This window comes from Oncorhynchus kisutch, linkage group LG28 (genome assembly GCF_002021735.2).
Source record: "Oncorhynchus kisutch isolate 150728-3 linkage group LG28, Okis_V2, whole genome shotgun sequence".
Lineage (NCBI taxonomy): Eukaryota > Metazoa > Chordata > Actinopteri > Salmoniformes > Salmonidae > Oncorhynchus > Oncorhynchus kisutch.
In genome coordinates this window covers 33,031,918-33,057,842 of record NC_034201.2, presented here as the reverse complement: position 1 = coordinate 33,057,842, position 25,925 = coordinate 33,031,918, and the positions used below count along the sequence as shown (strand labels likewise).

Below are 25,925 nucleotides of genomic sequence, written 5' to 3'. Positions count from 1 at the left end.
TTTTTTTGATAAAGAGCAAATACCTACACATGTGAAGCTTGGTTATGTAAGATAAGCTGTAAGAGTTTTTGTTCCCAAATCATTGCATTGTGTAAGAAATTTAAAGGATTTGGCCATGTTTCAAGTGTGTGCAGACGGAAAGAGTATATTGAAGAACGGTGTGTTGAAGGACGATGGTGTTGTAATTGTGGTGGGGATCATGATCCAGAGTTCCTGGAGTGCCCTGAAAGGGTGAAGGAGATTGAGGTGGCAAAAGTGGTCAATCAAATCTCCTATGCTGAGGCTATTAAAATAATTGAGAAAACAAGTGATGCTAGTGAAGATAGGTAGTGGACGCACCACAGACTGTAGTAAATGTGGTGGCAGGTAGCCTAGTGGTTAGAGCGCCTAGTGGTTGGAGAGCCTGGTTCCTCTCTAGGTTTCTTCCTAGTGTCATGACGTTGCCCTGTTGGTGAGGTTTATGACCCCCCCTTTCCTCTCTCTGCTCTACAGATGGGACTGTTGGAAAGCCCTTTGTTAACATAGAGTCTGGTAACATCAAAAGGGTGGGGAACAGACCATATTTCGGTAATCCAACCAGCTGAAAATATGAGTTGGTACTTAATGAATATGATGTCCGATCAGTTGTCGTCTGAGACATTATTACTGATGATAGGATGACAAACTGTATCTTGGAAAGTCTACACATTCTAGTTATCAGATTCACATAGAATTGCAATTTAAATGTTTAAATATGAAACTATTTGTGAAAAGATTAAATGTAATTTTAGCTCCTAAATGAGAGAATGGTTTTCATAAAGTAAAAACTTTGCTCACCCAAGTGAACAGACATTGGTTGCAAACTATGAAATACGCCCTTCTCTCCCACCACTATATAAGCCCCTTTACGACAATGTAATATTGTGTTCAAGGACGTGAGGACTGCTGTCCATACGTTAAAAGGGCTAATATCAACTACAGAACTAAGCCAACCTCAGTGTGAGCTCTGGTTGCGAACGGTTGAACTTCAATAACCTAGCAAAATTAGCATTGTGTTCCCGGTGACGTGAGAACTGCTGTCCATACGTTAAAAAGGGCGAATTTCAACGTGGAGATGACGATCAACACGCCGTATGGATGAATTTCGACTATACCAGACAGAATATAGCATGAGCTTACAGTATGGCAACCTCTGGCAGTCTCTATGGGGGTGCCACAGGGTTCAATTCTCGGGCAGACTCTCTTTTCTGTATAAATCAATGATGTCGCTCTTGCTGCTGGTGATTATTTGATCCACCTCTACGCAGACGACACCATTCTGTATCCTTCTGGCCCCTCTTTCGACACTGTTAACTAACCTCCAGACGAGCTTCAATGCTATATAATTCTCCTTCTGTGGCCTCCAACTGCTCTTAAATGCAAGTAAAACTAAATGCATGCTATTCAATCGATCACTGCCCGCCCATCCAGCATCACTACTCTGGACGGCTCTGACTTAGAATACGTGGACAACTACAAATACCTAGGTGTCTGGTTAGACTGTAAACTCTCCTTCCAGACTCACATTAAGCATCTCCAAACCAAAATTAAATCTAGAATCAGTTTCCTATATCGCAACAAAGCATCCTTCACTCATGCTGCCAAACATACTCTCGTAAAACTGACCATCCTACCGATCCTCGACTTTGGCGATGTCATCTATAAAATAGCCTCCAACACTTTACTCAACAAATTGGTTGCAGTCTATCACAGTGCCATCCGTTTTGTCACCAAAGCCCCATACACTACCCACCACTGCGACCTGTACGCTCTCATTGGCTGGCCCTCTCCATACGCATAACCCACTGGCTACAGGTTACCTACATGTCTCTGCTAGTAAAGCCCCGCCTTATCTCAGCTTACTGGTCACCATAGCAGCACCCACTCGTAGCATGCGCTCCAAAAGGTATATCTCACTGGTAACACCCAAAGCTAATTCCTCCTTTGGTCGCCTTTCCTTCCAGTTCTCTGCTGCCAATGACTGGAATGAACTGCAAAACTCACTGAAGCTGGAGACTCATATCTCCCTCACTAGCTTTAAGCACCAGCTGTCAGAGCAGCTCACAGATCACTGCACCTGTACATAGCCCATCTGTAAACAGCCCATCTACCTACCTCATCCCCATACTGTATTTATTTATCTTGCTCCTTTGCACCCCAGTATCTCTACTTGCACATTAATCTTCTGCACATCTACCATTCCAGTGTTTAATTGCTATATTGTAATTACTTTGCCACCATGGCTTATTTATTGCATTACTTCATTTGCATTCACTGTATATAGACTTTTTTGTTTTATTTTTTTCTACTGTTTTATTGACTGTATGTTTTGTTAATTCCATGTGTAACTCTGTGTTGTTGTATGTGTCGAATTGCTATGCTTTATCTTGGCCAGGTCGCAGTTGTAAATGAGAACTTGTCCTCATCTAGCCTACCTGGTTAAATAAAGGTGAAATAAAAAAAATATATAAAAAAAAAAACTTGGTTCTGGCCTTTAGGGAGTTTTTCCTAGCCACCGTGCTTCTACGCCTGCATTGCTTGCTGTTTGGGGTTTTAGGCTGGGTTTCTGTACAGCACTTTGAGATATCAGCTGATGTAAGAAGGGCTTTATAAATACATTTGATTTGAGCATTGGGCCAGTAACTGAAAGGTTGCTAGATCGAATCCCAGAGCTGACAACAGCTGTCATTCTGCCCCTGAGCAAGGCAGTTAACCCACTGTTCCCCAGTAGGCCATCATTGTAAATAAGAATTTGTTCTTAACTGACATGCCTACTTAAATAAATGTAAATATATTTGTTCGCTGCCAGGCAAAAGATGGATTTTGTGGCGGTCATTGTCACAGTTATAAACTGTATGGCAGAAATCTAAGAAACTGGACATTATTGTGGCTGCGGCAGAAAGGTTTTTGCAACTTGCACGGGGAGCCTGTTTTATTTTAGAATGTATTTTTCAGAAAAGTTGTTTGATTTCGTTTTTTTTTTTTCGGTGGGGGGGTAGTTTGTAGTTGTTTTGTTCTATTTTTGGTAATCCTGTTTCGATCCTGTACAGTAAGTGGCGGAAGGCACATTAAATTGAGAGATCGCCAATATACCATCGAAGAAGAAGAATGCTACAAACCAAAAACACTGTAGGCGCGTGTGGTGTCCAGGCCAATGCAAATGCTAATCTAAACAAAGATGGCGGCCTGTGTCATTCGTCGGACCTTGTTGTCCACGGTTAATAAATATAATAGAAAACACGCCATCAGTGTACTAAATGTCGATTTAAACAGTAGACAAACTCCGAATATGACGCGTTTATCATGTAGCTTGTTCAACGTCCAACAGAAACGGCTGATGTCGTCAAGGTAAGTTAGATATTGGCTAGCTAACTCGCTACGGCTGGTAGCTCACGTTTGTTAGCTAACTAATTTAGCCTGACCGACTAGCAGTTAGCTGTAACAGTTGTTACGGTCCTGCGTCTGTGCTAAAACAAAACCACCAAAAGCTGGTTATAGTACCCTTTCATTAATAGCATTGTTAGCTAGCTAGTTACTTGTTTTTAGTTAGTTAACGTTAGATCGGTATGTTAACTTAGTTAGCTGGTTAGCGAACGCAGGTTGTTTTAACTACAGAATCTACTGCACGTCAAGGTCAAGTTCCCAATGACTGTCATTGCATCCTTTGTATCATAGTAACTTCGTTAATTACAATACTGGAAACCCGACGTTGCATGGCATTGGATTCTACTTCGGGTAGAAATTAACGTTTGAATCAGGAAGGTGTCCACTCACGACCTCTACAAGCCAGCATGTTAAATACAATTATATTTTAATGTACTTCATCGGTTGTCCGTGCGGTTGGTCCTTTTGGCTGTAACAATGTGAGACACTATATCCACAAGAAAGTATAATTACGTTTCAAAGCGCTGGTTGTGTTTTCAGATTTCTATCACCTGAAGTATGTGAGGACGAAGAAAATAAATAAATTCAGGACTTGTCCGCATACTTGCCGAGCTCGTGCACGGGTTTATGGTTCTTTGCATGCGTCAGGTGATAATGATCGGAATGCACTACCAGCGCTTTTTTATTTGACCTTTTATTTAACTAGGCAAGTCAGTTAAGAACAAATTCTCATTTACAATGGCGGAACAGTGGGTTAACTGCCTTGTTCAGGGGCAGAACGACAGATTTTTACCTTGTCAGCTCATGGGTTTGATCTAGCAACATTTTGGTTACTGGTCCAACGCTCTAACCACTAGGCTACATACACTTCTGTGGATATATTGTTTCATGCCTCCTGCCAAAAGGACCAACCGCAGAACAACCGGTAAAAATGTAAGTGTATTCAACATTCTGGTTTGTGGAGGTCGTGAAAGGAAACTTTCCTGATTCAAACACAAGTGTCTGCCAATGTCAACATAAAAAACTACAAACTCAAGAAAAGCCCATTGGGCCTCAAGTACCAGAATGCTAACAAAATTAGCACAAACTAATGCTGGTAACAAATTAAAACGAACAAACTAATTACTAAGGCAGGCAAATCCAGCTCAGAGTTATACAAGCATAACTAGTAGCTACCAAATGTCATTTTCAACCAGTGTGGACATTTACAAGAAAATGTGAATGAGGGAAATTGTATAAATGAGAAGTTGTGGTACATGCTTTTCTGAAGGAAGAGCAACATATGTACATGGAGCAGAGGGAAAAGAAACACTTGTACAGTTGCCATTTTTCCCGTGCTTAGTACAGAACTCATCCAGAGCTCTTTGACTTCTGTCAGAAAGCAGTTATAAGATATCTGATGGCTAACATGTAGTGGATTGCATACAAGTAACTTCCATCACCTCGTGCGTCGCACAACAGATTCCCGATACATATAGAACGCTATGGACTCTTTGCTATTTACAAACAAGCACGTGTCTGGCTCAACTGTTCTGGGGAACTATGGTAAGCTTCATAATGTGACAAGTGAAATGAAGAACGCAATCTGCTTTCTCCTAACGTATTGCACAAGTTGACTGCAGGTAATAAATTAAAAAGTAGCTAAAAAATATTCAATTTTGTTAACTTCAAATAGTTGACAGTATTGAAAAACCATCCCATGGATTTTTCAAAATACCCCCGTATATGGTATACTAGTATGCATCAAATTGTTTGCATAGACTGCTTGACAGAAATGGTAGCAGGAGGTGAATGGTGAACTTTTGTTGCACACACATCCACATTGTTGTGTACCATTTTGCGCAATGACTCGGTGTGTTCAAGGTGTAAGGACCTTTGATATACCTTTTTTTATAGGGTTGGGATTACGATTGGTCTAATAGTTCTGTAACTAGTATTACAGTACTATATCCCTAATCCAGCCGCCCCAACACAGTCATAGACTTGTGGGCCGGATGTAACATTTGACTACTGTACTACCCCAGGTGTCATGTCATGTAGTCATTCTAATAGGAAAAAGCAGACCTGATGGAAACTGTCCATTGGTCCTGCGTTTCTCACCTTAGTTCTAGCCTTCCCATCAGCAATGCTGAGTGCTTGGCTGAACCAATTTAGAAGGCATACTCACTGATTTCTCAGTGTAACCCGCCACACTCAATCCATAGGCAAAGCCAATGATTTGTGGGCAGACATTAGAAAATAGGTCATACTAATCTGACTCGGCAGATAGTTGATACCTCAATATTCCATCAAATTTAGTGACCGGTCTAATAGTAAAGTAACACTAGTTACAGTACTATTTCCCTCATCACGCAGCCCCAACACAGTGATACACTGGTGGGCAGTCAAGACATGCTCTGCACTTGGCACGCCACGGTGCGCACCGGGCACAGGCAAAGCCGCTCTCTCTGCTCTGTGTGGAGGAGAAGGCCCACAGCTTAACGGTCTGTGACCTATATGAACTCTTGATAACCTTCGGCATTCATGCCGGATTAGGACGTAACACCGCTCTGTTCAGATCACCATTAATGGCAAGGCAGTCGGGTCTCGTCAAAAGAGCACACAAATCACTGATGCGCTTGGCCGTAGTCAAAGCAAGCAACAGTGCCGTCGTAACTTTTGCCCAAAGTAAACTGTTACTCAGGCCCAGAAGCTAGGATATGCATGTACTTGGTAGCATTGGATAGAAAATACTCTGAAGTTTCTAAAAACTGTTGAAATAATATCTGTGAATATAACAGTACTGATATGGCAGGCGAAAACCCGAGGACAATCCATCCAGGAAGTGGATTTTTTTTTAATGTGAGTGGTTTTTCCATTGTAATTGGTAAGGGCCCAGATTGCAGTTCCTATGGCTTCCACTAGATGTCAAGTCTTTAGACATGTTTTCAGGCTTGTTTTCTGAAAAACGACAAGGAAAAATACCTTTTGGTTAGGGGACTGGGGAAGCATGCCGTACTGGATTGCTTCACTGTGCGCAACCTTCGTTCTTTTTCCTTTCTTTTGAATACTCTGTCCGGTTTAAATATGATTTAGATAAGACACCTTGAGGATTAGTTATAAACATGTTTCAATGCACTTTACCGGTACTATTAGGGTGTATTCGTCTGCATGTTTTGATCGCCTTTGAGCCAGTGGATTACTGAACAAAATGCGCCAACAAGAGTTTTTGGGATATAAAGGACGTTAAAGAAAAGGAGAATTTATGTTCCTGGGACCCTTGTGATTGCAACCAGATGATCTTCAAAGGTAAGTGATTTATTTTATTGCTTTTCTGACTTTCGTGACTGCTCTGCTTGGAAAATGTTTGTATGCTTTTGTAAAAGGGGCACTGTCCACAAATATTCGAATGTTATGCTTTCGCCGTAAAGCCTTTTTGAAATCTGACAAAGCGGCTGGATTAACAAGAAGTTAATATTTTAACCGATGTATAACACTTGAATTTTCATGAATGTTTGACTATTTCTGTCGTTTGAATTTGGCGCTCTGCATTTTCACCGGATGTTGTCGAGGTGGGTCGCTAGTGGCACGCCTGCGCCAAAGAGGTTTTAATAGAACTTCTTTAGGGGGATTTGATTGTGGCTTGAACGGCGTCTCGCAGAGCGCCTCGAGTACCAAAGTTAAATCCCACTGGGGCAGCATGGCTCTAGGCATTGGCCTAAGTCGCTGCGTTTTCAATAGAAACCGTTTCACTAGAGGGTGACAAGACGGTGTCTCTGCCAAACCCTCATGACAAGCTGAAATCGCTGCCGCGAACACCTTAATGGTGGTTGGTGAGCACTGCTTGTCAAACATGAACTGTAGAGCGAGTTTCTCTTGTGACAAAGTCAATTGGAATCCATTCTTTACTCGACAAACATGTTGGCTCCTCAATAGCACGAAAGTGCTGTTTGAATGAATGCTTATGAGCCTGCTGCTGGCTACAACCGCTCAGTCAGACTGCTATATCAAATCATAGTCTTATAATAAGCACAGAAATACGAGACTTTGGTGATTTAATATGGTCGAATCCGGAAACTATCATTTCAAAAACAAAACGTTTATTTCAGTGAATTACGGAACTGTTCTGTATTAGGGTGGCATCCCTAAGTCTAAATATTCTTGTTACATTGCACAACCTTAAATGTTGTCATAATTGCGTAAAATTCTGGAAAATTAGTTCGCAATGAGCCAGGCAACCCAAACTGTTGCATATACCCTGACTCTGCGTGCAATGAACGCAAGATAAATTACAACATTTCACCTGGTTAATATTGCCTGCTAAACTGGATTAGTAGTTATAACTAGTGATTATGATTGTTTTAAGATAAGTTTAATGTTAGCTAGCAATTTACCTTGGCTTCTACTGCATTTGCGTAACAGGCAGGCTACTCGTGGAGTGCAATGGTTAGAGCGTTTGACTAGTTAACTGTACGGTTGCAAGATTGGAACCCCTGAGCTGACAAGGTGAAAATCTGTAGTTCTGCACCTGAACAAGGCAGTTAGCCTAGGAACGGTGGGGTTGTCATTGAAAATAACTTGCCTAGTTCAATAAAGGTATTTTTAAAAAATATTTAAAAAATAAAGGGAAATCGGCACCCAAAAATACTCTATTTCCGATTATGAAAACTTGAAATCGGCCCTATTTAAAAATCGGTCGACCTCTAGTATAAACCATGTCTACTGGGTAACTCACTGCGTGCTACATCTATTCAATTATGGCATTCTACGATTTGTGTTCATTTGCATCACTGTTAATTACATACTTTTATTTTGAAGGCTAACTGCAAAGTCCACTATTGTGGCTAGCTTCACATAGATGGGTCCAAACACACTTCTTCAAATAAGAACTGTCTTGTGAATTAGGTTTATTTTACTCGATGACAACTAGCTGTATAGTTAGATAGCTAACTACAGCTACTGTAACAGATTGTAATTTTGCTATGTTTTTGGGGAACCTTTGTAATGGAACAGCTAGCTAGTTTTTTTTATGACCAGCACTGTAGATGCGCAAGACAGCAATACCAGCATCATAGCATAGTATCGTTGTGACATGAAATACGAGTGATGGTGTAATAAATATGTAAAAAATGTATTAACACATTAAATTGATGTGCAGTCATATTCAGGTCCTGATTGGTCAACAAGCTTATTTGACACGTCAAAGGGAAAGGGGGATACTTAGTCAGTGTTATTTGACGTCTTTTTTGACACGCAAAGACGCGTTCCATAGCCATGAGTGTACAAAACATCAGGAACACCTGCTCTTTCCATGAGACTGACCAGGTGGAAGCTATGATCCCTTATTGATGTCACTTGTTAAATCCACGTCAATCAGCACAGATGAAGGATTTTTCAGCCTTGAGACATGGACTGTGTATGTGTGCCTTTCGAAGGGTGAATGGGCAAGACGTGCCTTTTTGAACGGGGTATGGTAGTAGGTGCCAGGAGCACAGGTTTGTGTTAAACCCGGCAGCAACACAGTTCTTTTCACGCTCAACAGTTTCCCGTGTGTCTCATGAATGGTCCACCACCTAAAGGACAACCAGCCAACACCACTGGAAGCATTGGAGTCAACATGGGTAAGCATCCCTGTGGAATGCTTTCAACACCTTGTAGAGACCATGCCCAGATGAATTGTGGCTGTTCTGAGGGCAAAAGGGGGTGCAACTCAATATTAGGAAGGAGTTCCTAATGTTTTGTTCACTAGGTGTATGTGCAAGTCAGGTAGATAGAAAGTTTAGGCAACACTGATGAAATGAGAATGATTGACACACTACTACAGTTTTCCACTGTTAATGGGAGCCCAAAAGTTAGGCCACACCAGTAACCTTGTCAATGCAATAAGGTGTGAGCTTCTTTGGACCAATGCCAGTACCTTGAAAGCAAGCTGTTTTTTTTCTTCTTGGATCATTGTGTCAGGGCAGCAATACACACACATACTATCTCTAGTCACCTTTAGTCTTCAGGTTTATGTAACAACTCAGAACAAAAATATAAACGCAACATGTAAAGTGTTGGTTTCATGGGCTGAAATTAAAGATCCCTGAAATGTGTCTGCATCCCTGTTAGTGAGCATTTCTCCTTTGCCAATACAAACATCCACCTGACAGGTGTGGCATTTAAACATTTTTATTTCATCTTTATTTAACCAGGTAGGCAAGTTGAGAACAAGTTCTCATTTACAATTGCGACCTGGCCAAGATAAAGCAAAGCAGTTCGACACAGAGTTACACGGAGTAAAACAAACATACAGTAGAAAAACAAGTCTATATACAATGTGAGCAAATGAGGTGAGATAAGGTAGGTAAAGTCAACAAAAAGGCCATGGTGGCGAAGTAAATACAATATAGCAAGTAAAACACTGGAATGGTAGATTTGCAGTGGAAGAATGTGCAAAGGAGAGAGATAATGGGGTGCAAAATAAATACAGTAGGGGGAGAGGTAGTTGTTTGGGCAAAATTATAGATGGGCTATGTGCAGTAATCTGTGAGCTGCTCTGACAGCTGTTGTTTAAAGCTAGTGAGGGAGATAAGTGTTTCCAGTTTCAGAGATTTTTGTAGTTCGTTCCAGTCATTGGCAGCAGAGAACTGGAAGCTGGGAGGTGTTCTTATTCTCCATTGACATTAGTGTCCCAGGACTTTTGAGTTTGTGTTGCAGGAAGCAAATTTCTGCTTGATAAACTAGCTTCCCTGAAAAGCTGCATATCACGGGGGCTGTTCGATGCTAATGCAGAAAGCCATAGAATGTTTGTGTTGGTTAAGGGCAGTCAGGTCTGGAGAGAACCAAGGGAAAAATCTGTTCCTACATTTCTTGAATGGGGCATGCTTATTTAAGATGGTGAGGAAGGCATTTTTTTTTAGATAACCAGGCATCCTCTACTGACGGGATGAGGTCAATATCGTTCCAGGATACCCCGGCCAGGTCGATTAGAAAGGCCTGCTCGCTGAAGTGTTTCAGGGAGCGTTTGACAGTGATTAGTGGAGGTCGTTTGACCGCTGACCCATTACGGATGCAGGCAATGAGGAAGTGATCGCTGAGATCTTGGTTGAAAACAGCAGAGGGGTATTTAGAGGGCAAGTTGGTTAGGATGATAGTGTTTACGGCTTTGGGGTGGTACCTGGTAGGTTCATTGATAATTTGTGTGAGATTGAGGGCATCAAGCTTAGATTGTAGGATGGCTGGGGTGTTAGCTTATGGTATAGGGGACGCTTGCATCCCACTTGGAAAAAAACTGGGAAAATGCAGCACGGCAAATTCAAATATCATATAAAATCAAACATTCATTAAATCACACATTCATTAAATCACACATGTAAGAGACTCAATTAAAGCTACTCGTTGTGAATCCAGCCAACATGTCAGATTTTAAAAAGCTTTTCGGCGAAAGCATTAAGCTATTATCTGATGATAGCACAATGTCAATAAAGAGGGTAGCATATTTCAAACCTGCAGGCGCTACACAAAACGCTGAAATAAAATATAAAACATGCATTACCTTTGACGAGCTTCTTTTGTTGGCACTCCAATATGTCCCATAAACATCACAATTGGTCCTTATTTTTTCGTTTTTTTTTATTTAAACAATAATCGATCAAATTGTAGATGGGGCAATCTATTCAAAACAGCAAGTAAACAAACCATGCTCCTTTTTACGTCTTGCGCAACTCTCAATAGTGTAACGTTGTTCCAGGATGCACAAATGAATAACCTCAACCAAATTCCAAAGACTGGTGGCATCCAGTGGAAGTGGTAGGAACTGAAAAATGGTTCCTATCAAATATCCCTTGGCAAAGGCAACTGAGGGAGCAGTCAGAGGCAAAAATAATAATAATTCCGAACAGTTAGTCCTCTGGGTTTTGCCTGCTACATAAGTTCTGTTATACTCAGACAGGATTCAAACAGTTTAGAAACTTCAGTTTTCTATCCACATCTACTAATAATATGCATATCTTATATTCCTGGCATGAGTAGCAGGAAGTTGAAATTGGGCATGCTATTTATCCAAAAGTGAAAATGCTGCCCTCTATACCTTAAGGTTAAGCATGTTCCAGTTTAGGTCGCCTAGCAGCACGAGCTCTGAAGATGGATGGGGGGGGGCAATCAGTTCACATATGGTGTCCAGAGCACAGCTGGGGGCAGAGGGAGGTCTTTAGCAGGCGGCAACGGTTAGACTTCTTTTTAGAGCGGTGGATTTTTAAAAGTAGAAGTTCAAATTGTTTGGGTACATACCTGGATAATAGGACAGAACTCTGCAGGCTATCTCTGCAGTAGATTGCAACAATGCCCCATTTGGCTGTTCTGTCTTGTCTGAAAATGTTGTAGTTAGGGATGAAGATTTCAGGGCCTGCATTAAACACATAGAATTTCAAGGCAAATCAGTTAACATTCTTATAATATATATATATATATAATTTTTTTTCGCCCCTTTTTCCCTCTCCAATTTCGTGGTATCCAATTGTTTAGTAGCTACTATCTTGTCTCATCACTACAACTCCCGTACGGGCTCGGGAGAGAAGAATGTTGAAAGTCATGTGTCCTCCGATACACAACCCAACCAAGCCGCACTGCTTCTTAACACAGTGCGCATCCAACCCGGAAGCCAGCCGCACCAATGTGTCGGAGGAAACACCGTGCACCTGGCAACCTTGGTTAGTGCGCACTGTGCCCGGCCCGCCACAGGAGTCACTTGTGCGCGATGAGACAAGGATAACCCTACCGGCCCAACCCGGACGACGCTAGGCCAATTGTGAGTCGCCCCATGGACCTCCCGGTCTCTGCCGGTTACGACGATAAGAGAATTCTTATTTACAATGACTGCATACCCTAGCCAAACCCTAACCCGGACGAAGCTGGTCCAATTGTGCGCCGCCCTATGGGACTCCCAAACACATCCGGTTGTGATACAGCCTGGAATCGAACCAGGGTCTGTAGTGACTCTTCTAGCACTGAGATTAAGTGCCTTGGACCGCTGCGTCACTTGGGAATAGCCAGATAACATACAGTAGGTCAACTCATTCTGTTCTTCATATGTTTCTTTAGACTTGACTAAAATAATGGATTTGTGATGGAGTATATCAAATTGATTATACTATATGCAGCGAGTATTCCTGGAGATGCTAAACGTGTTTATGTTAATTAACGGTCAATTACGGTGAGACTGGCAGTCTTTTTGCATGACAATAACCGGCTGACAAAATGTAATGTCTGCCTCAGCCCTACTTGAGTCTACTTATTTTATTGTTCTCCACTGCTCCAACTAGGTATATGATAGTGTGACAATGTCTGTTGGTTTTAGTGACATGATCCCCTATGCAATGAACAAATCATGCCTGCAATTAAGACACTGTCAACAACTGTTACGAATCCCTTTTGGCCCGACAGTCTAGGGGGGGGGGGGGGGGGGGGGGGGGGTGATGGTAATGAGACCGTAACATAACTCATGCAAATTATTATTGTGACTAAGTGTAAACGAAATAACCACAACAGAAATCTACCGTCAAACTCCAGGTTTATTTATAAACACACGGTAATGGGGGGAAGCAGGAAAAGGGGCTGAGCTGGACCCAAGGAAAGAAACAATAAATATACAAAAACACCCCTAAGCTAGACTAGCCTACTTTAACAACAGCTAACCAACCAACAATAGTGGGTGGTCCGCCCAGTTCTAACTAGTGTATTTAACAAAGTTCACCTACAGGTAGTGTATGCCCATGGGCGACTTGTCTTGGTTTCCCCCTTTTCCCACCAGCAACAAACAAACACCATAACCAAAAACAATACTCACAGGTGATGACAAAGTGCTATGGAGGTGCTCAAACAAAAGAGGTTAAGACACAAAGCGAGAGTGAAACAGAGACCTACAGACATGGCATTTACAGAGAGATTGAGCTGTAGAGCAAATAAATGATGGGGTTTTTAAACCATGGGGAAGGAACTGTGATAGGGTAGGAAATAGGAGGAGGTGTGTCTTCTGATTGATGATTGATTGTTGACTGATTGGGGAGTGATGATTTTCACCTGTGAGGGGAGAAGGAGAGAAAAGAAACACACACACAGGATAACTGTATCCGTAACAACAACTTAATCACTAATTGGCTGAGGGAGTTACATGGATAACTTTGGAAGGACAAGTCATGACATAAGTCAGTGTCTGTCTTATAACTTGTTCTTCTCCTAATGTCTTGATTTGTTTTGTCCTACAGGCCAGAGGGGAAGGTGCTGGAGACAGTAGGAGTGTTTGAGGCTCCCAAACAGCAGGGGAAATATGAAACAGGACAGGTGAGAGGGTCTCCAACCACAACTCCATATTTCACTCCACATTAGAGACTAACAATTTTACATGGGGGTTCCCCAGGGATCTGCCTTAGGACCATAGCAATAAAATGACTAATTATGCCAACCTGGCAGGGTTTTCTATTTAATCAACTGTTATACTCACTGCCAAGCTATTCCACACACAGCCTTAAGTTTGTCTCTCTCTCTCCAGTTATTCTTGCACAGTGTGTTTGGCTACAGAGGGATCGTTCTCTTCCCCTGGCACGCCCGACTCTACGACCGCGACGTCATTCCTGCGACGGAGAGGTGATGACACCACCTCACACGGTCACCCATGTCTCCGCAACACCTGTCTGCTTAGCATGTTTTCCACTGTCTGGAATACCACCCTATTCCCTATATAGAGCACTACTTTTGTAGTCCACTAGACCTATATAATGAGTAGGGTGCTATATCCGATGTAGCCATAAGATCCAAACATGTCACAGGCAGTTTGTAATGGAAATGGATTGGAGTTATGTTTTTGTTTGGAAGTGGTCTAACTCTCATTGACTGGTTATTCTTCATTGACACCTTTCCTCTGCTTGCTTTCTGCCCCCAGCAAGCCTACGGAACCCCCTGGGGCACACCGGTCCAAAGAGGTGAAAGGGAAAACTCACACATACTATCAGGTTCTGATAGACACCAGGGACTGTCCCCACATTGTGAGTATCTGACCCAAAGGCTGTCAACTACCTCCACTGGTACTCTGACTTGGTTCTGCATTGTCTGTTAGGGCTGGGAATTGCCAGGGACCTCATGATGTGATATTATCGTTCTATATGTATTGTGACTCAATATTGTGATTTGGTGTTCCAAACATATTGGTCACTACATGTCCACTGCAGAGAGACGAGGGAGCATGAGAAAACCAAGTTTTTATCAGTCAGGGAAATTAAAGTGTTGTAAACACGTTGGCTCACTATTTAAAGAGCTAGAGAACAAGCTATAACATTTTTTTAAATACTTGCATTTTGGCCCAGGTACACCTGACTAGTGCAAACAATACTACCTATATATTTTTTCTCTTCTTATAGATACTTGGAATCTCAAATCAATTTCATAGAAAAATAATATTGAGATGTAACGAGATTCCCCCCATCACTATTGTCTGTATCACACACAGCAAAATTATGGTAACTTTCCCAAAACTCCTAGGTTTTTCCACAAACCCTGGTTCTTCTGATTTTGCAACCCTAATTGTCTCCTTATAAATGGTCTGTGTCGGTCAGTCTCAGAGATCACAGACTGAGGCGGTGACGTTTCTGGCCAATCACGATGACAGCAGGGCGCTTTATGCCATTCCAGGTGAGTCAGATATATTTTAAGTGTTGCTAATACATAGTTACTGTCGCACAAAGGAATTAATGCACTGAGCTAACTCTCGTTCTCACTCTCTCAGGGCTGGACTATGTGAGTCATGAAGACATCCTGCCCTACAACTCCACAGACCAGGTCCCCATTCAGCATGAGCTGTTTGAGCGTTTCCTCCAGTTCAATGCCTCCAAAGGTACTACAAACCAAAAGGCCTTTTGAGTGTATTCAGTCAGTTAGCCAGTAAACGTAATGCGTATGTATGAATGAGAACTTGTTGGCAGGTAAATCCCAAAATTTCAAATGTGACTGTTGCGCTGTGACCCGTTCTCCAGTTCCCCCATTCATACCACGGGACACGCTGCAGGCGTGGCAGGAGAAGAACCACCCGTGGCTGGAGCTGTCGGACGTGCACCGCGAGACCACTGAGAACATCCGCGTTACTGTTATTCCCTTCTACATGGGCATGAGGGTACGCCCCACACCACTTCTCTAAGGGAATAAAGAATCAGGGTCACGTTTTGTGGAAGAAATTTAATGAATAGAGCTGACGTGATTCCCTTTCTAGATGTCAGAGGCATGTTGTTCTACATAACATACAGTGAGCTCAAGTATTGGGACAGTTAATTTTTTGTTTTGGCTCTTCTCCAGCACTTTGAATTTGAAATGATGTGATGACTATGAGATTAAAGTGAATACTTTTTAGGGTATTTTAATCCATATCAGGTCAACTGTTTAGAAATTACAACTATTTTTGTACATAGTGCCCCCATTTTAGGGGAACAAATGAATTGGAACAAATTCACTTGTGTGTAGTAACAAGTTTAGTATTTGGTCCCATATTCCTTGATTACATTAAGCTTGTGACTCTACAAACTTGTTGGCTGCATTGGTTTATTTTGGGTGTTTCAGATTATTTTGTTCCCAATAGAAATGAATGGTAAATAACATTGTCATTTTGGAGCCACTTTTATTGTAAATAAGAATAGAATATTTATATGCTACCATGATTACGAATACTACTGAATGAATGATGAGTGAGAAAGACCGTGTACAAAAAGGGCTGTAATTTCTTAACTGTTCACCCGATATGGATGAAAATACCCCCAAATTAAAGCTGACAGTCTGCACTTTAACCTCGACGTCATTGTATAATTTGGCGTACAGAGTCAAAACAACGTGTAACTGTCCCAATACTTTTAGAGCTCACTGTATTTCGATCTGGTTCCACAACTCTGCCCTGCTGAATGTACCCCAGTCATGATTAGAACCTGTTTGTAATTTTGCTTATGTATGTCATTTTCTCTGTCAGGAAGCCCAGAATTCCCACGTATATTGGGTAAGTCAAAGAAGCTGCCACTGATGACTGTAGCCTAGCGACTGTTACTGTGTGCTAGCAAACTGTTAGATATGAGGAAACAATGATATTCACTTCAGTCCATTTCATGGTGTTCTTTAGGCTAAAAACAGTGATATTTGTGTGTTGCTGTCATTATTTTTTAGAATCTCAATCTAGCTACAATTTTAGCCATACAAGCTAGCTTTCCATTCCCATAGAAACCGCCGATTGTGCCGATGTACCTGCATACTACTGTAGTCAGTGTGCATCCAAAATGCCATGCTATTCTTTTTGGAGTGCACTACTTTGACCAGAGCCTCATGGGCCCTGGTAAAAAGTAGTGCACTACATAGGAAATAGGGTGGCATTTCAGACGCGCCCAGAGTGGTTTCCGTTGGCTCACTGCTCGGTGTGTGTGTGTGTCAGTGGCGGTACTGTATCCGTCTGGAGAACATGGGGGAGGAGGTGGTGCAACTGAGGGAGAGACACTGGAGGATCTTCAGCCTCTCAGGCACCCTGGAGACGGTCCGTGGCAGAGGAGTGGTGGGACGGGTGAGTCTCTGCTGCTTTCAATTCATCTTTCCTGATTCCTCACATCCTCTCCTTTTCAAAATCTATTGGAGAAGGTCAAGTGTGGTAAAGACTTGTCTACCAAATGATACCCCCTCACTGTGTGTAGGAGCCAGTGTTGTCCGAAGAGCAGCCTGCCTTCCAGTACAGCAGTCACGTCTCACTGCAGGCACCCAGCGGGCACATGTGGTGAGTCTTGCAAAGAAACGCACACACGCACTGTGAAACACCTGCCCATTGTCAAAAAGTAGATACTTTGTACCAGCAGAACACGTATGGCAGAATGTCACACAAGTGGTGACCATGTTTTGTTCCTCCTGGTCCAAGTAACCTACTATGATGGCAGGGTTTATTTCCACCCTAATATGAATACTAGCCTAATCAACATAATAGACAATATGTGCCATATAGCAAACATCACGCAGAATTGTAAAATGGTTCATTAGGTGCCAAACAGAAGAAAAATGTACTGAAAGTACCTCAACTTTCACCCTATCTGGACTCAGCAATGCCAGATTCCCCCAAAGTTACCCGAATTCCCGAATAGTAGAGACTAGTATGGTTGAGCTTTAGCAGCACGTAGTTCGGACTCTTGTCTTTATGGAAACTGACATTGGCTACTGCATTGTGTGTGTGTGAGAGCTATCTCTCTTTTCAATCATCCTAATATGGAATTTCAAGTATGGGTCTGAGCTCCAATGAACAAACACACTTTGTTTGTGGTTAATATGCTCTGCAAACTTCCTATCGGGCAATTTATTTACCTAATTTGGCCAGGTTTGCCCACTCTGTGCCAGGTTTGTTGTATTAGTCGATGAGGGACACACTGTGCGTGTGTATATATGTAAGTAAATTGGTATGTTTTGTGTAGCATACTGTAGAAGCATGGATATTGTCAGTGGAAACAGTAGTAGTAAAATGACCCTAGTCATAGTAGAAGTTGAAGTAGGCTAATTGTAGGAGCAGTTGAACTAGAATACTTGGGAAGCTAGTAGTAAAAAATGAGTCATAGCAGTACTACTGTAGGACTCTGGACTGGGCAGCGGCTGGGCAGGGCAGAAGGGGCTCGGACTCTGACGGTGCCTGTCGTTGTCTTTTGACCCCTGCAGGGGTTCCTATCGGCTCGAGAGGCCCAACGGCACCTTCTTCGACGTCCGCATCCCTCCCTTTTCCCTCGAAAGCAAGAAAGACGATACACCCAACGGCTTCCTGCCCGGCCCTTTCACCTCACTGGCCTGAGTCGAGCCATGCCATCCTCCAAAGTGCCCCACTGCTCCACCCACACTCACATCACCCTCTTCAAAGCCTGCCCCTGTCCTGCTCTCACCACCCATTCTCTTCTCCACATAGGCTGTACCACCTAATCAACAACTGTAGCCTCTCCTGCCCACACAAATGCACTAGGCTCTTGGATCGATGTCAAGACTAAGTCATTGGGAAGTGTGAATGTGACTATGCCAAACCTTGCAGAGAGCCCTGTGGAGCTAAGCATTGTGCACATACCCGGGGTCTACCTTGTCTGCACTACATCTACAGTGGTTCTCTAATGAAAAGTAGTCTACCCAACATTTAGTCAGCCGCCTAGACGAGTCAATACTCTTAAATTGCTTCCTTTTCTCCTCCAGTCTCCTGCCCTTCAGTACAACTCCTATGGCTTAAAGAGCTAGGTTTCTGCCATCCTGTTTTTCACCAGTCATATGCAGGGCAGGCTCAGCAGTGGATGAGGAAAGGAAACCATCAGACTATTCTGACTTTTGCATCTATTCCAGAATGATAAGACTTTTAGACACTTGAAACCATTAGGCCTAATACTGTTAGACTATTTTTAACTAGGCCAGTGCCGGTTTGACTGTGAAAAGGACAAACCGAGTAGAAGCTCAGGCTGAGAGGAACACAAACATGGTATTCAGTATCCTACTGAGCGACCCGTTCTGTTTTTGGATCATCTCTTTACATTTCCAATGGTACGTTAGTTTAAAAGAAAATGTTATTTGAGTCTGTGCTCTGACACGTTTCCCCAGACATTTTAAGCCCATTTCTCGCCAAGCCATAGTGAATCAATAAGTATAACTCATTGTGAATGAAACACTATCTATTATGTTTTGTCGGTCAACAACATACTGTGTGTGTACACAAATGAAGAAGAGCAGTTGACTGTTTGCAATGAGGAACATGAGTATAGTGTTTTATTTGAACATCATAGCACCTATAATAGTCTGTTGCTTAACATCTTCCTAAACACCGCTCATAGTAGAGACCTACTCCCAAAAAGAACTGAGGTGACTACATAATCTGTGCTTTATACTCCCTATCAGTGCTGTACTTATCAGGACCTCAACCCTCTAACACAGAGGCAGCAAAGCTGTGACGTAGTACACACATACTAGTTATAATCATGCTGCTTTGTTTATCACATGAGCTGTTAAAGGGGAAGTTCCGTTTTTTACAACTTAATGTTAAATGGTTCCTCACCCTGAAAGTATGCTGCATGACCCTATCGCTTCCATTTTTGTGTTGGCTGTTGAAAGAATTTAACCAGGGATTATAGTTTCTCCTGGGCCAGAGACTACTTTCAAGATCTAACATTAAGTTGTAAAATATTGTACATCCCCTTTTAATGATGGAATCCGCATTAGGGGTAACAGCCCACTGTCTGCCCCATCACCTTTTTTTGTTTTGTTGATGAAACGGAGGTGAGGTGCGTCAAACTGTTTGTTCATTTGTAGTAACTTTTTTGTTGTAATATCTAAAACGAACGTGGCAGATTCACTAAGGATTCCCGCTTTAATTTGTGCTGCTATGATATGATCACAGCTGATTCACTGCTGATCAAATAGCCAGTCACTAATCATAGATTGTTCAATCAATGGCAGACATTTGAAGTTGTTGTCAATGTGTTACTGTATATCTAGTAATTTCATGGTGATTTAAGTATTCATGCTCGTCTTTTTGGCACTTTCCTGTTTCTCCAGTAAAGGCAAGGCACTGCCACACAGTGACCACAACTGAGGTCACACGTGTATATTTCTTAATGTTAATTTATACTTTAGTGTGTGTGTGTGTGTGTGTGTATATATGTATATATAAACAATTTTATGTGACGGAATCAGTTTTGTATAGCATTAATGTGGCTGAAGTGACACTGATTAGTCAATGCATTTGAATGGAAATGTCAAATTTGTGTTAATGTGACTGGCTAATTGAATCAGTGACTGGATTTGTGGACTTCAGTTTGGGAATCCTAAATAAACGCTTCTGTGAATCATTGAAATTGTTCTGTCTATCACTATCTAAGGGTACTCCCATTTTAATCTGCATGCATTAGGGGCGGACTGGGACCACAAATCAGGCATTTCTGATAATAAAATAATGACTGCGGACCATTGAGGCAGTGTCTGAAAAGGGACAGCAGCCAAATGCTCATTCTGTGCAAAAGTCATAATGTTAATTAACAGGCAGATGGGCCCGGCTGCCACTTTTGCTCATTTTACAAATGTTTTCCCCCAAAATTAGACCTGCTCACTTTTGTCTAGTCTTTTTTATTTGTTCTGCATTACATCCACTAGCAGGTCCTGATGTGAGGATGGCACTGTGGCCAAAACGGTTGATAACACAACTTTATAATTATTTTTATGTTGAATGGTCAACAGCATTTTTGACTCCGGATTCACACATGGAAACATGCTTTGTTGGCACTGGAAGAATAGATCCCTTTTTAGCTTTTCAGTGAGATGTTACTGTTTAAGTCTGAAAGACTAGCCAGCATGCTGTGGCTTTGCTAGATACTGTATTTCTGTGGCTAGCGGCAACAGTGGTACAGGCTACTACAGTCTAGTACAGGGATGGGCAATTCCAGTCCTCGAGGGCCTGATTGGTGTCAGTTTTGTCCCAGCTAACACACCTGACTCCAATAATCACCTAATCATGATCTTCAGTTTAGAATGAAATGTGCAATCAGCTGTGTTTGCTAGCGATGGAGGAAAGTGACATCAATCAGGCCCTCGAGGACTGGAGTTACCCACCCTTGGTCTAGTACCTCAGCAAAACTTTTCATAGCACAGGGACTGAAGCCATTTCCCCTGAGTGAGTGGGCGAAAGAGAATGCTCTGCCATATCCTTGTTGAATTTAATTGTTTTTTGAAAATATATATATTTTTCTGCGCCTGCTGATTGGTATTTTCCGCCTTCTGCAGGGGGACTTTTACTTGCCAACGGGCTCATGGCGGCGCCATGTTCGAGGTGGCCATCCCCTCCTTCTCACTGGAGAGCCACGGCCGTAGGGACAGCCCCTACTCCTTCCTCTTCTGAGGGAGGGGGGGGGAAAGAAAGAGAGACTGTCTGCTGGGAGAGACTGACTGCTACATAGGCTGCCAATACTGGCTCTTCTTCTTTATGGTGGAAATGGTCCCCCCCCCCCCCCCCCCCCCCCCCACATTTGTATTTGATCTCTTCTCCTCAGGGACTTTATTTACGCTTTCACCTTTAAGGCAATCCTTTATGCATGCAGCCAGAGGTCCGATATTAGACAAGTTACACACCTCACACTGAGGTTGTGTAAAGCGGTTAAAGACATGCGGTGGCACATTGGCGACTAAGTATTTTAATTGTTTTGTACCTCACACTTTGGGCTGGATGTCTCAATGTATAAGTCATCCCTGTATAATCAATGCACAGAATTACTGTCTTACCTCAATTAGCCACGAAATCCTGAGTTTGAAAGAGCTGATCTTCCAGAAAAACATTTTCCCCCACGTGGGCCAGCCCCCTAACAATTTGAGTTCTAGCCAATGAGCTTCAGCCCCTCGCCAGAGTGTTGCTATTTGAGTGACGGCTAGCAAGATGTACATACAGCCGAGTGTGAGGGAGAAAAGACGAGGTGCACATGGTGCCTTCAGAAAGTATTCACACCCCTTGACTTTAACTAGGCAAGTCAGTTTAAAACTTAAAATGACGGCCAAACCCGGATGATGCTGGGCCAATTTGTGCACCGCCCTATGGGACACCCAATCACGGCCGGCTGTGATACAGCCTGGATTTGAACCAGGGACTAGTGACGTCTCTTGCCCTGAGATGCAGTGCCTTAAACAACTGTGCCACTCAGTACAGAGATGGGGTAGTCATTTACACTGAAATTTGTTCAAAGATTTTCCTGAGTGACAGTTCATTTAAAGGAAATCAGTCAATGGAAATGAATGTATTAGGCCCTAATCTATGGATTTCACATGACTGGGAATACAGATTGGTTGTGCAAACCCACAGTTCCATCAGCTGTCTGGGTGGCAGGTCTCAGATGAATCCTACTGGTGAAGAAGCCGGATGTGGAGGTCCTGGGCAGGCGTGGTTATTCATGGTCTGCGGTTGTGAGGCCAGTTGGACGTAATGCCAAATTCTCTAAAATGACGGAGGCGGCTTATGGTAGAGAAATTCTGGAAACTGGTCTGGTGGCTATTCCTGCTGTCAGCATGCAAATTGCAGATGTGGCATTGTGTTGGGTGACAACTGCACATTTTAGTGTGTTATTGGCCCCAGCACAAGGTGCACCTGTGTAATGATCATGCTGCTTAATCAGCTTCTTGATGTGCAACACCAGTCAGGTGGATGGATTATCTTGGCAACGGAGAAATGCTCACTAACCGGAATGTAAACGACATTTGAGAGAGAAATTATCTGGGATCTTTTATTTCAGCTCATGAAACATGGGATCAGCAATTTTACATGTTGCATTTATATTTTTGTTTAGTATAAAAATTGTGTTAAGCACAGAGTGAGTCTTGTAACTTATCATGTGACTTGTTAAGCACATTTTTACTCCTGAATTTATGCAGGCATAACATAACAAGGGTTGAATACTTATTGACTCAAGACATTTCAGCTTTTCATAAAAAAATATGTAATTCCACTTTGACATTGTGTGTAGGTCAGTGACACAATCTCAATTTAATCAAATTCAGTCAAAACATTGTAAAACAATGTGGAGAAAGTCCAGGGCTGTGACTACTTTCTGAAGACGCTGTCGTTGCTTACCTTATTATACGCTACTACTCAGACTTTTTTAAATGATGTTTAGAATTTATGGTTTTCATTTAAAAGATTCATACCACACTTTTTTTGTTTTAACACTCGAATCACTTCTACATTAGCTCTGTTTACATATATCTAGCATATATGAACTTTTTTTTTTAGCTTTTCAACTATTTTATTTCACTAACTACAATTTTGGACAAGGTGAGCACACTTTCAATTTATTTTCTGTTCCTTCAGTGGGCCTCCTTTACCTCTGTAACCTGACTCTCTCACTGTGACTACTTGACTCCTGCAGTATACTCTCCAACATCTATTTTAACAGTAAAAATATATTTCTTGCTCAGTGATATTAAAGCTGGAGTTCTTAATAGTGAAACTGTCACATCTGCCTGATATTACAACAAAGTTACTGCAAACAGCCTCACCTCTCCGGACATCATTGCACGTGCAATAGAACACTACTGTATGTAGACTTTATTTATTTATTTATTTTTAACAATGGCCGTGGGGCGGACAGTGGTGCTGTTTCACCATACTGCGAATTCTATCTTTAAGATGGTTAAGAACCAATGGAAAGAAATGCGTTTGAGAACTATAGCTGTTTTAAAATTGTATGTGATGTTTGCAGCATGGGAGTACATGTGGCTGCATCCTGTTACATGGGAAATTGCCTCTACACTTTGAATGTCATCAGGGATAATTAATTGACCGTGCTGACAGTCTGTATTAGGTAATAGTTATCTCGGAAACTATTCGGAATCATCCATGAGTGCTGGCCTCCGGGCAACTTTTCGTACATCTGCCCACAAGAAATTAAGAAATAGTCTGAATATTTTAAAGGGTCACAGTGAGAAAACATTACATGATGTTATCAAGTACCCAGAGCACTTATAAACTTAACTAGTGTTTTAAATAGACATTTGTTCTTATGACTTGGGTGATGTGGGCAGTTTGACTACCCTTCTAGGTTACAGCTTGTAGGGTATGCGACTGGTTCAAAGCCTCCAGTACGCTCACACCATTTTTATCTGGTAACTGTTGTACACTGCAGTGTAACAAGACAAATATTAGATGCCTTTTAAAAACTGGTGTTATGTATTTATTTTCATATTTAATTTGCAAAAAAATTCATTAAAAATCCTACAATGTGATTTTCTGGATTTTTTTCTTCTCACTTTGTCTATCATAGTTGAAGTGTACCTAAGATGAAAATTACAGGCCTCATCTTTTTAAGTGGGAGAACTTGCCAATTGGTGGCTGACTAAATACTTTTTTGCCCCACTATATAATTCAGTATGTTTAGCTTTGTGGAAAATGTAGTCTTTGATGAAGATAATTGCTTAATTAGTGCTGGGTATGTTCTGATGGGAGGGGTTCCCCCTTCCCCCATTTCAGTTCAAGGGGGGAACCATTTTGGGTTAAGCTGTTGATCGGGGCAGCATTGTTTTTAAGCTGTGCCCATAATATATACTTTGAATGGCAGTACTGTTGTTTTTCTTTTTTATTTGATGGTTTTTCAGTTTAGCCTTCTGGCCTACTCTACTTGACAGTGACAGAACTGTACATTTTAGGGTGGTTGTTTATTGCCCTCAGCACAAGGTGCACCTGTGGCACACCTATCAGGTGGATGGATTGTCTTGGACATGGAGAAATGCTGACTAATAGGGATGTCAACAAATGTGTGCACAAAATTTGAGAGAAATACGCTTGTTGTGTGCCATAGAACACCTTCCACATCGTTCATTATTTTCTATAGAATCCATAGCCACTCCTTGATTATCCCTTACATAATTCCTGGATTATAATGCCTTATTTAAGTGATAATGCCAGAGAAGCTGGTGTTTGGAGGATATATTGGCATGGGTGTTGTTAGACCTGATATGAAGTCAAGGGCATTATCACTTTTATACAACTGGGGTACCAACATATTCAAATAATGATTGACATATTTTAATTAAAAATGTTATTTTGATGCATTTATTTATACTATTTCATGCTTCCACAAATCTAGGGTTGCTACCCAAGACGGCTGGTCTATGGTTCTATTGGTTCGGTTGACAGAGACGTGACCCAGTCGCTCAGTCTTTTTGTTCTGTATATATGGACGTGACCCAGTTGTTCGTTCTAAATGTTCCATTGCCATACTGGCTGGCTACGTTCTTATCACTTGCTTGCTAGCCGGCCAACTACGGCTAATTTACAGTCACGTCAAACAGTGCAGTCAGAATAACAACAGTTGCTACATTTGCATTTGTTTAAGTTGTTTTCTAGTGACATTTATTTGGATACATCCATAACACTAAACTAATGAGGCGCGATTTCGCCTGGCATAGAAAATATGCTCTCTCGTCAGGACACTGATAGCCAACAACACAGCTAACATTAACTTCAAACTGTAGCTGGAAAGACTGCAAACTATCTGCACTTCGTTTCGTTTTACCTTTTTTCAATTTGCATTTCTTTGTATATATCCATAAAAATAATGCCATCTGATTCATGATTTTGACTGGCTGAGAAACGCTGCCGGTCTGTCTCGTCCCGACCCTACACGTTCATTACTAGGGGACAGCTGGAGATTGAATTTGAATATTGAAACAATGTTGCTAATTTCGGACAGACAGCGAGGTTTAAACTAATCTCCGATGTTGAAAACTAAATGTTAGTCTAAAAGAAATGTGAGAATTTCTAGATGCTTTTTATAGTGGAGATCGCGTGTATAAAGTGCCTGGCTGGGCTGATGAGACAGTTGATTGTGCAGTCAGATGGAATAGAGTAAACAGGCATTTTAATGTCATAGATTTAGCTGGTGGTAATTTGTGGAATAGACACCGGCTGGAATGCGCTTTTAACCAATCAGCATTCAGGATTAGACTCATCCATTGTATAATTCACTATAATGAACTGTATATTTGCACAGTATAACTCAATGGATATAGTTCAA

The 25,925-nt window shown here is 41.9% G+C and overlaps 1 protein-coding gene across 2 annotated transcripts; it reads left to right on the top strand.

The window, feature by feature from the left end:
• The first annotated feature begins 3,016 nt into the window (after positions 1-3,016).
• LOC109872631 (polymerase delta-interacting protein 2-like) lies at positions 3,017-24,135 on the top strand. Of its 2 annotated transcripts, none has more exons than XM_020463934.2 (11): positions 3,017-3,366; positions 13,626-13,701; positions 13,910-14,004; positions 14,300-14,402; positions 14,970-15,045; positions 15,140-15,247; positions 15,387-15,523; positions 16,364-16,390; positions 16,817-16,942; positions 17,070-17,149; positions 18,070-20,227. In XM_020463934.2, exons 1-11 carry the CDS (start codon positions 3,197-3,199, stop codon positions 18,197-18,199), a joined length of 1,128 nt encoding a protein of 375 aa, XP_020319523.1. In that variant the 5' UTR covers positions 3,017-3,196; the 3' UTR covers positions 18,200-20,227. The 2 variants fall into 2 exon arrangements, with proteins under 2 accessions (XP_020319523.1, XP_020319524.1); XM_020463935.2 differs by lacking the exon at positions 18,070-20,227 and adding an exon at positions 21,154-24,135 and having other exon boundaries at positions 3,089-3,366.
• Positions 24,136-25,925: the final 1,790 nt, after the last annotated feature.

Excerpts from the sequence above, each read along its gene's own strand:
- LOC109872631 (XM_020463934.2), top strand. The coding sequence starts at position 3,197 with ATGGCGGCCTGTGTCATTCGTCGGACCTTGTTGTCCACGGTTAATAAA. Across the intron at positions 14,403-14,969 it reads CCAGGGACTGTCCCCACATT|TCTCAGAGATCACAGACTGA; the intron begins GTGAGTATCTGA and ends TGTGTCGGTCAG. Across the intron at positions 16,391-16,816 it reads AGAATTCCCACGTATATTGG|TGGCGGTACTGTATCCGTCT; the intron begins GTAAGTCAAAGA and ends TGTGTGTGTCAG.